The 10,093-nt window shown below is 56.3% G+C and overlaps 2 protein-coding genes across 5 annotated transcripts in view; one reads left to right on the forward strand and one right to left on the reverse strand.

Annotated features, from left to right (window-relative positions):
* The first annotated feature begins 1,139 nt into the window (after positions 1-1,139).
* acta2 (actin alpha 2, smooth muscle) lies at positions 1,140-6,704 on the forward strand. 2 transcript variants are annotated; one of them, XM_029845351.1, is made up of 9 exons: positions 1,140-1,293; positions 2,651-2,793; positions 2,898-3,026; positions 3,100-3,210; positions 4,672-4,756; positions 4,931-5,092; positions 5,168-5,359; positions 5,940-6,121; positions 6,189-6,704. In XM_029845351.1, the coding sequence occupies exons 1-9, from the start codon at positions 1,197-1,199 to the stop codon at positions 6,330-6,332; spliced, it is 1,245 nt and encodes a 414-aa protein (XP_029701211.1). In that variant the 5' UTR covers positions 1,140-1,196; the 3' UTR covers positions 6,333-6,704. The 2 variants fall into 2 exon arrangements, with proteins under 2 accessions (XP_029701211.1, XP_029701216.1); XM_029845356.1 differs by having other exon boundaries at positions 1,144-1,293; positions 2,620-2,793.
* Positions 6,705-6,885: 181 nt separating this feature from the next.
* Positions 6,886-10,093, reverse strand: part of stambpl1 (STAM binding protein-like 1) — a 7,431-nt gene continuing 4,223 nt past the window's right edge. For 2 of the 3 annotated variants that reach the window (XM_029845337.1, XM_029845319.1), the window contains exons 6-11: positions 10,011-10,093; positions 9,755-9,882; positions 8,904-9,041; positions 7,710-7,822; positions 7,272-7,371; positions 6,886-7,182 (exon numbers count right to left, since the gene is read on the reverse strand). The exon at positions 10,011-10,093 is cut by the window's right edge and continues 50 nt beyond it. In XM_029845337.1, coding sequence (XP_029701197.1) covers positions 7,126-7,182; positions 7,272-7,371; positions 7,710-7,822; positions 8,904-9,041; positions 9,755-9,882; positions 10,011-10,093 — 619 coding nt within the window. In that variant the 3' untranslated portion in view covers positions 6,886-7,125. The remainder of the gene's footprint in view (positions 7,183-7,271; positions 7,372-7,709; positions 7,823-8,903; positions 9,042-9,754; positions 9,883-10,010) is intronic. The other variant, XM_029845330.1, reaches the window with a different exon arrangement.

Genomic DNA, 10,093 nt, shown 5'->3' on the forward strand with positions numbered 1-10,093 from the left:
ACCTCATAGCTGTGCGCTGACCTCTGACCCCACTGACCCGCTCAGCTCTAGTATTTATAGCTCAGTGTGATTAATGCCCCCCCCCAGGCTGTTGGGGGTCAGGTCCTGGGACTCCGTGAAGACGGTTTCATTGTAACAGTAAAGCTGAACTGAACTGAGGCAGAGGTCAGTGGGGTCAAAGGTCATGGTGAACCTATGGGTACCTCGCTGACTCCAGCTTGGACTCCGGGTTGGACTCCAGGTTGGACTCCGGGTTGGACTCCAGGTTGGACTCCGGGTTGGACTCCGGGTTGGCCTTGGCCTTGTAGGTAGGAAAAGGATATAAAGTCTACAGAGCATGAGGAGAAGCCAGCGCAGGAGTCATGTGACCTCCTGCAAACTCTGACAGGTCAGGTTAGGGTCAGGTTAGGGTCAGGGTCAGGGTTAGGGTCAGGGTCAACATCAACTGCTGGTTCTCCTGGACAGATTTTGTTCTTGTCTGAGCTCCAAGAACTCCTGTGTGACTGAGCAGAAATGCTAAGTGGGCGTGGCTGAAGCTGAAAGGTTGAATGCTAAATGACGAGAGCACGGGTGCACGGCCCCCAGTGCACAGCCCCCAGTGCACGGCCCCCAGTGCACGGCACATAAAGACCCGTTGCCAGGCTCTGAGTCCTGGACCCTCTCCAGATGGTGACCTCTGGTGGTGACCTCTGATGGTGTCTTCAGCTGCTGGTTGCTACATGTGATGCCAGAAGATTTTGGTAAAACAAAGATGTTTTTCAGCACGACTGCTAATCCACATCTCTGGGGGGGGCAGAGGAACCCTACGTCAGCCCGCTGCATTAGCATCGCTAATAAAACAGAGGCTAACCTCAGATACGGTGAGTTAGCCTTGATTCATCAGTGTGTCAGTTGAAGGCCACCCCATCGGGAACGTTAGCTTAGCTTCACAGAGAGCATCAGTTAGCTTAGCTTCACAGAGAGCATCAGTTAGCTTAGCTTCACAGAGAGCTGGAGGATGTGCTGCTGGGTCCACCTTTGGTTTGTTGATTCTGTCTTCCAGGAATTCACTGAATGATGGAGAGAGTTTGGTGGCACCACCCGATTGGTCACTCACCTCATGGGCTGCCCTACAAGGACTGAAGAAGTGGAGAAAGAGAGGGAGGAGCAGAGCGAGGAGAAAGGGAGGAGGCCCAGGCCATGTTTGGGATGGAGGGATGGAGAGAGGAGGAGGTGGTGGGTTGATAAACCCCGCGCTGGTCCTCAACCCTCACATCTGTCCTCCCCCCTCACCTCCCAGCAGCCACTGCCACGGTAAGTCCAGCTCGTCCTCTCCTCTCTGGTCTTCATGCATCAGCACCTTCATCACTCATCACTCATCATCACCTGCTCCTCACCTTTCTGTATCTTCACCTCTCTTCACCTCCTTCCACCCTTTCCATTGCTCATCTACCAGAGTGGTCTCCTCCTCTTCCTCTCATAGTTGGTTTGCTGGCTTCTCTCCTTCTCTCCTTCTCTCCTTCTCTCCTTCTCTGCTTCCTTCTCCTCTTCTTCACTTTGTGCTGAAGCCATCAGCATTTTTCCTCATCAGAAACTCCAGAAAGAAACCAAATAGTCCCCCAATAGGAGATATGAAGATGTGCTACAGACAGGCAGGCAGACAGGCAGGCAGGCAGACAGGCAGGCAGACAGACAGACAGGCATTCAGACAGGCAGGCAGGCAGACAGGCAGGCAGACAGACAGACAGACAGGCAGGCAGACAGGCAGACAGGCAGGCAGACAGGCAGACAGACAGGCAGGCAGACAGGCAGACAGGCAGGCAGACAGGCAGACAGACAGGCAGGCAGGCAGACAGGCAGGCAGACAGGCAGGCAGGCAGACAGGCAGGCAGACAGGCAGACAGGCAGGCAGACAGGCAGACAGACAGGCAGGCAGACAGGCAGGCAGGCAGACAGGCAGGCAGACAGGCAGGCAGGCAGACAGGCAGGCAGACAGGCAGGCAGGCAGACAGGCAGGCAGACAGACAGGCAGACAGGCAGACAGGCAGGCAGGCAGACAGGCAGGGCTGTGGTGTCTAGCGAGAGACAGGGGGGGAGAGAGAGGGGGGGAGAGAGGGGGGGAGAGAGAGTGAGCAGACCAACCACAGGCATGTTTGTTCTTTATGCCCTAATTAGGAATTTGTTCCCCAGAGTTTTGCTTTGGGGTTTGGTTGGTCGGTGGTTTTTGGGTGGGGGTTAAGGTTAGGGGTTAGGGGTCAGGGGTCAGGGTTAGGGTTAGGGGTCAGGGTTAGGGTTGGGGTTGGGGTCAGGGTTAGGGTTGGGGTTGGGGTCAGGGTTAGGGTTGGGGTTGAGGTCAGGGTTAGGGTTGGGGTTGAGGTCAGGGGTCAGGGTTGAGGTCAGGGGTTAGGGTCAGGGTTTCTGGGTGGGGGTTGGATCACTAATATCAGCGTTTCTGAGGGTGTCGAACAGATTAAATGTGGCCTTTATCCTCAGGTATTAATGTGAGGGCACAGGGATTTGTGGGTAATGGAGTCCTGCTGATTGAGTTGAGGATAAACAGGAAGTGTTGGTGTGTGTCACAGAAGCCAGATTTGCTCTTCCTGTTCCTCACCCAGTGGGGGGTCTCTCTCTCACTGACAGTGTGATTCCTCGTCCCTGTGTGGTCCCACAGCGCCCCCTGTAGTCATGTGTGATGAAGAAGAGAGCACCGCTCTGGTGTGTGATAATGGATCCGGCCTGTGTAAGGCTGGCTTCGCTGGAGATGATGCCCCCCGAGCTGTGTTCCCCTCCATCGTGGGTCGACCCCGGCACCAGGTACCCCTGCCTGGCCCAGACAGGCTCACGGTGCTAGAACCCATCTGCCCTCTGGGGGCAGAAGCTAAACTCTATTTACCAGGGTGGTTACCTCTCTGTCTTAGGGCGTGATGGTCGGCATGGGCCAGAAGGACAGTTATGTTGGAGATGAAGCTCAGAGCAAAAGAGGAATTCTCACCCTGAAATATCCCATCGAACACGGAATCATCACCAACTGGGACGACATGGAGAAGGTGAGGATGATGATGTGGATGATCATGAAGGCTTTGATGATGCTCTTCATGGTGCTGCTCTGTGATTGGTCAGATCTGGCACCATTCCTTCTATAATGAGCTCCGAGTGGCTCCAGAGGAACATCCCACTCTGCTGACTGAAGCGCCGCTCAACCCCAAAGCCAACAGGGAGAAGATGACACAGGTAGGAGGAGGTGGCACAGGTAGGAGGAGGTGACACAGGTAGGGAGGAGAGGACACAGGTAGGGAGGAGATGACACAGGTAGGGAGGAGAGGACACAGGTAGGGAGGAGATGACACAGGTAGGGAGGAGGTGGCACAGGTAGGGAGGAGAGGACACAGGTAGGGAGGAGGTGGCACAGGTAGGGAGGAGGTGGCACAGGTAGGGAGGAGGTGGCACGGGTAGGGAGGAGGTGGCACAGGTAGGAGGAGGTGGCACAGGTAGGGGGGAGGTGGCACAGGTAGGAGGAGGTGGCACAGGTAGGGAGGAGGTGGCACAGGTAGGGAGGTGGCACAGGTAGGGAGGAGGTGGCACAGGTAGGGAGGAGGTGGCACAGGTAGGGAGGAGGTGGCACAGGTAGGAGGAGGTGGCACAGGTAGGGAGGAGGTGGCACAGGTAGGGAGGTGGCACAGGTAGGGAGGAGGTGGCACAGGTAGGGAGGAGGTGGCACGGGTAGGGAGGAGGTGGCACAGGTAGGGGGGAGGTGGCACAGGTAGGAGGAGGTGGCACAGGTAGGGAGGAGGTGGCACAGGTAGGAGGAGGTGGCACAGGTAGGGGGGAGGTGGCACAGGTAGGAGGAGGTGGCACAGGTAGGGAGGAGGTGGCACAGGTAGGGAGGTGGCACAGGTAGGGAGGAGAGGACACAGGTAGGGAGGAGGTGGCACAGGTAGGGAGGAGGTGGCACGGGTAGGGAGGAGGTGGCACGGGTAGGGAGGAGGTGGCACGGGTAGGGAGGAGGTGGCACGGGTAGGAGGAGGTGGCACAGGTAGGGGGGAGGTGGCACAGGTAGGAGGAGGTGGCACAGGTAGGGAGGTGGCACAGGTAGGGAGGAGGTGGCACAGGTAGGGAGGAGGTGGCACGGGTAGGGAGGAGGTGGCACAGGTAGGGGGGAGGTGGCACAGGTAGGAGGAGGTGGCACAGGTAGGGAGGAGGTGGCACAGGTAGGGAGGTGGCACAGGTAGGGAGGAGGTGGCACAGGTAGGGAGGAGATGACACAGGTAGGGAGGAGGTGACACAGGTAGGGAGGAGGTGGCACAGGTAGGGAGGAGGTGACACAGGTAGGGAGGAGAGGACACAGGTAGGAGGAGGTGGCACAGGTAGGGAGGTGGCACAGGTAGGGAGGAGAGGACACAGCTAGGGAGGAGAGGACACAGCTAGGGAGGAGGTGGCACAGGTAGGGAGGAGAGGACACAGGTAGGGAGGAGGTGACACAGGTAGGGAGGAGGTGGCACAGGTAGGGAGGAGGTGACACAGGTAGGGAGGAGAGGACACAGGTAGGAGGAGGTGGCACAGGTAGGGAGGTGGCACAGGTAGGGAGGAGGTGGCACAGGTAGGGAGGAGAGGACACAGGTAGGGAGGAGAGGACACAGGTAGACCACAGTGGGGAGGTCCTGACTGGTTCTGATCCGCTGTCTGTGTGTCCAGATCATGTTTGAGACGTTCAATGTTCCTGCCATGTACGTGGCCATCCAGGCCGTGCTGTCACTGTACGCCTCGGGCCGCACCACAGGTGAGACACGCTGCTGCTCCTCCTGCTGCTCCTCCTGCTGCTCCTCCTGCTGCTCCTCTAACCCCTAACCCCTAACCTCTAACCCCTAACCCCTAACTCCTAACTCCTAACCCCTAACCCCTAACCCCTGACCCCTGACCCCTAACCTCTCACCCTAACCTGTCTGTGTGCCAGGGATCGTGCTGGACTCTGGCGATGGCGTCACCCACAACGTCCCGATCTACGAGGGCTACGCTCTTCCTCACGCCATCATGCGCTTGGACCTGGCGGGCCGTGACCTCACCGACTACCTCATGAAGATTCTGACGGAGCGGGGCTACAGCTTCGTCACCACCGGTGCGTCCTCGGCACAGGTGTGTCCAGGGTGAGGAGGCGGGCAGGTGCGTGATCACGTCTGTCGTGTGTCCGCAGCTGAGCGAGAAATCGTCAGAGACATCAAAGAGAAGCTGTGCTACGTCGCCCTGGACTTTGAGAACGAGATGGGGACCGCTGCCACGTCCTCGTCTCTGGAAAAGAGCTACGAGCTTCCCGATGGGCAGGTCATCACCATCGGCAACGAGAGGTTCCGCTGCCCTGAAACCCTCTTCCAGCCGTCCTTCATCGGTCAGACACCCTCCAGCTCTTTGTTTGTGTTGGACTGTCTGTGTCCTCTAGTGTGCTGACCCTAGCAGCTGACCCTGACCCTAGCAGCTGACCCTGACCCTGGCAGCTGACCCTGACCCTGGCAGCTGACCCTGACCCTAGCAGCTGACCCTAGCAGCTGACCCTGACCCTAGCAGCTGACCCTGACCCTAGCAGCTGACCCTGACCCTGGTAGCTGACCCTAGCAGCTGACCCTAGCAGCTGACCCTGACCCTAGCAGCTGACCCTGACCCTAGCAGCTGACCCTGACCCTGGCAGCTGACCCTGACCCTAGCAGCTGACCCTGACCCTGGCAGCTGACCCTAGCAGCTGACCCTGACCCTGGTAGCTGACCCTGGTAGCTGACCCTGACCCTGGTAGCTGACCCTGACCCTGGTAGCTGACCCTAGCAGCTGACCCTGGTAGCTGACCCTGACCCTGGTAGCTGACCCTAGCAGCTGACCCTGGTAGCTGACCCTGGTAGCTGACCCTGACCCTGGTACCTGACCCTGGCAGCTGACCCCACTGGAACACTGCCTCACACACTGTGCCCCTCCCCCAGGTATGGAGTCAGCTGGTATCCATGAAACCACCTACAACAGCATCATGAAGTGCGACATCGACATTCGTAAAGACCTGTACGCCAACAACGTGCTGTCGGGCGGGACCACCATGTACCCGGGTATTGCAGACCGCATGCAGAAGGAGATCACAGCTTTGGCCCCGAGCACCATGAAGATCAAGGTGAGAAGGTGTTATTGTGCGTCAGGAGAAGCACCGTCAGAGACTGACTGTTGCCCCACATCTGCAGATCATTGCCCCCCCAGAGAGGAAGTACTCGGTCTGGATTGGTGGATCCATCCTGGCCTCCTTGTCCACATTCCAACAGATGTGGATCAGCAAGCAGGAGTACGACGAAGCTGGACCCTCCATTGTTCACCGCAAGTGCTTCTAGAAAGCTCCTCCTCCAGCGTCGTCCCCTCACAGAACCAACCAGAGCACGCCAACAGCATCCGCTCCACAGACCCTCAGAGTCGTGGTCAGATGTTTGGTCTGACCGTTGGTGGAAGGAGGTCCCGTGGTCTTCAACGCCGCCCCGCCTCCCTCACCAGCTCTACTCTTACCTCGCTCGCTCGCCCTGTTTAGGCTCCATTTCCCATCAGAGTTTTTCAAGAATAAAGCTTAAATGTGTCCACTGGTCGTAGTTTCCAGGCCATGAAGACGTCACAGTCAGCTTCTGATGATGTGACCAGAGCCTCCGTCTCATGGTGCTGAACAGGAAATGGCAGAAGATAATGAAAATAAAGAGTTTACACTTATAGTCCCACTTCCTTCTATTCTTTGTGATCAGTGTGTTTTACTTGACTCATCTCGAGATCGTTACTTGGTTGGTCTGGGTTAGCACATTCATTCAGACACAGAAGTTTCTTTAAAAACCAGCAGAACCGAAGAACTTCAGGTTGAAGCTTTAACTTCAGGTGAGTGTTGAGACAAAAAGAAAAGTTGAATCAGGCTTCAGTGGCTTTATTAACGAGACATCACATTAATAACACACAAACACACAAAATAATACTCAACTGTCAGCACTGAGCGTTAGCTTACGTTAGCATGACTTCACAGAGCAGTGGCTGCTGGGAAAGTTGGACCAGCGTTGTCACGGAAACAAGATACACATCTGGATTTGTTGTTTTGCATTTTAAAAAACTGCACATACACACGGAGTAAACACAGACGGGACGTTGTGAGTGTCACCTGAGGTCCAACAGGACGACCTTGGACTCGCTCTCCACCACATGTTCACACACCTGGGGGGGGGGGGTCACAGTTAGGAACATGTGAGCATCTTCCCAAACCCAGAGCAACCATGTGACCTCGGTCCTGATGAGGGACTCACAGTGAAGAGCGGAGGCTCCTTCGGATGAGGGTGAAAACCTTTGAGTCTGCAGCCAGAAACCTCCGACATCCCCGAGCTGGTCAGCCTGAACACCCCAGCACTGGCACACAGAGGAGGTCATTCATGGGGAGGAACGTGCACGGGTGTGAGTGTGTGGGTGTGGGTGGGGGTGTGGGTGTGGGTGGGTGTGTGTGAGTGTGAGTGTGGGTGTGTGTGTGTGAGTGTGTGGGTGTGGGTGTGGGTGTGGGGGTGTGAGTGGGTGTGTGTGAGTGTGAGTGTGGGTGTGAGTGTGGGTGTGTGAGTGGGTGTGTGTGAGTGTAGGTGTGTGTGTGTGTGTGTGTGTGAGTGTGGGTGTGGGTGTGTGTGTGTGTGTGTGTGGGTGTGGGTGTGGGTGTGTGTGTGTGTGTGTGTGTGTGGAACTGGACAGCACCAACATACTCGTTGTGTTTGGGGGCGCAGACGATGGCGATGGCCTCCGGCAGCATCAGCTGGTATGAACAGTGAGTGTGGAGGTCCACGCTGGAGAGGAAGGCTGTCTGGGTGGGGTGGGTCTGCACACACACACACACACACACACACACACGCACACACACACACACACACACACACAGACACACATAAATAAATGCAGCTCCATATGAAGGACAGACTGAATGCTCCACCCTACCCAACCCTACCCAACCCTAACTAACCCTAACCAACCCTAACCAACCCTAACCCAACCCTAACCCACCCTACCCAACCCTAACCAACCCTAACCAACCCTACCCTAACCAACCCTAACCAACCCTACCCAACCCTAACCCACCCTAACCAACCCTACCCTAACCAACCCTAACCCACCCTACCCAACCCTACCCAACCCTAACCCACCCTAACCAACCCTACCCTAACCCACCCTAACCCACCCTACCCAACCCTAACCAACCCTAACCCTAACCCACCCTAACCAACCCTAACCCTAACCCACCCTAACCAACCCTAACCAACCCTAACCCACCCTACCCAACCCTAACCAACCCTAACCAACCCTAACCCACCCTACCCAACCCTACCCAACCCTACCCAACCCTACCCAACCCTACCCTAACTAACCCTAACCCTAACTTCCTTCCATCCCTCCTCTGGAGCAGAAACGAGTCCTCTGATCAAAGATCCTTCCACCTTCTGATGTTTGGACGATCACAACTGTGGGAAATGAAACTGAAGAAGGAAAGTTTGTTTCACATCTTCAGCTCCAAGCAGGTGAAACCTGTTTTCCACCTCTGAGGTCACTAGTGAGAGCAACCCACTAACTAGCTACTCACTCAGATACCATGGCAACAATCTGTCAAAGCTGCAGGAGCTCGTTTTCATTAACTCGTTATTAGTTCATTTAGACATTTTGACAAAGGGTCAACAAAAACAGGCTGAAAATGTTTCAGGTTTCAATGTTGAAATATCTACCGCTGGAAAAGTGGGCGGGGCTCATCTCTCGCTGTCATGGTGAATGACATGGTGAAACTGTTTATAACCATTCTGTTACTACTGTTATTACAAGAGTGCCGCCACCACAGGGGTCAAAAGGTCAAACGGGAACGTAGACGTGCGTTTTAGCATCGACTGTATGAAGAGATTGTGTGTTTATCGTACATGGATCCAGCCCAGCGTCAGCAGGTTCTGGTGGTCCTGGAAACAAAACAGCTCCTCCACGTTCTCCATGTCGCAGAAATCAGGACCCCCAGACTGTTTGGGAACCACCACGTGGGTCAGCACGAGCTGGTTGTGGGTCTGAGGCAGAGAGGATTCATGGAAACATCACAGGGTCAGGGTCAGGGTTGGGGTCGGGGTCAGGGTTAGGGTTAGGGTCGGGGTTAGGGTCAGGGTCAGGGTCAGGGTTAGGGTTAGGGTCAGGGTCAGGGTCAGGGTCAGGGTTAGGGTCGGGCTTAAGGTCAGGGTTAGGGTTAGGGTTAGGGTCAGGGTTGGGGTCAGAGTTAGGGTCAGGGTCAGGGTTAGGGTTAGGGTCAGGGTCAGGGTTAGGGTTAGGGTTAGGGTTAGGGTCAGGGTCGGGGTTAGGGTTAGGGTTGGGGTCAGGGTCGGGGTCGGGGTCAGAGTTAGGGTCAGGGTCAGGGTTAGGGTTGGGGTCAGGGCCGGGGTCGGGGTCAGAGTTAGGGTCAGGGTTAGGGTCAGGGTCAGGGTCGGGGTCAGGGTTAGGGTCAGGGTTGGGGTCAGAGTTAGGGTCAGGGTCAGGGTTAGGGTCAGGGTCGGGGTCAGGGTTAGGGTTAGGGTTGGGGTCAGGGCCGGGGTCGGGGTCAGAGTTAGGGTCAGGGTTAGGGTCAGGGTCAGGGTCGGGGTCAGGGTTAGGGTCAGGGTTGGGGTCAGAGTTAGGGTCAGGGTCAGGGTCAGGGTTAGGGTCAGGGTCGGGGTCGGGGTCAGGGTTAGGGTCAGGGTCAGGGTCACCTGACTGCAGGGTTTGCTAGCATTTGTGTTGCTAAAGGTCTCACCAGTCGTCCACACAGGACACCGCAGGTTTCAATTCCTTGGGATGTGTTGGAACTGGCCAACATGAGGAACTGTGACATCAGCTCTCGCGGAAGCACCACCCGCCTTAGGCCCTCCCCCCTATGAGCTGCTTGTGTGTACACACACACACACACACACACACACACACACACACACACACACACACACACACACACACACACACAGTCTGAACATAAGTCACTTCATCCCTTCATTCAGTGCTACTTGTGGACTCACTGTGAACACCAGCCAGGGTGGCACCATAGTGGACCGGAGCTGCTCTGTTCCTGCCAACAGCCTCCATCTTGGGACCAACAGCA

The sequence above is a fragment of the Takifugu rubripes genome, chromosome 1 (assembly GCF_901000725.2).
Source record: "Takifugu rubripes chromosome 1, fTakRub1.2, whole genome shotgun sequence".
NCBI classification, from domain to species: Eukaryota; Metazoa; Chordata; class Actinopteri; order Tetraodontiformes; family Tetraodontidae; genus Takifugu; species Takifugu rubripes.

Bases quoted from the DNA above. Each gene is read 5' to 3' on its own strand.
- acta2 (XM_029845351.1), top strand. From the start codon at position 1,197: ATGGAGAGAGGAGGAGGTGGTGGGTTGATAAACCCCGCGCTGGTCCTC. The intron at 5,093-5,167 runs GTGCGTCCTCGG...GTGTGTCCGCAG, and splicing joins CTACAGCTTCGTCACCACCG to CTGAGCGAGAAATCGTCAGA. The intron at 5,360-5,939 runs GTCAGACACCCT...CCCCTCCCCCAG, and splicing joins CTTCCAGCCGTCCTTCATCG to GTATGGAGTCAGCTGGTATC.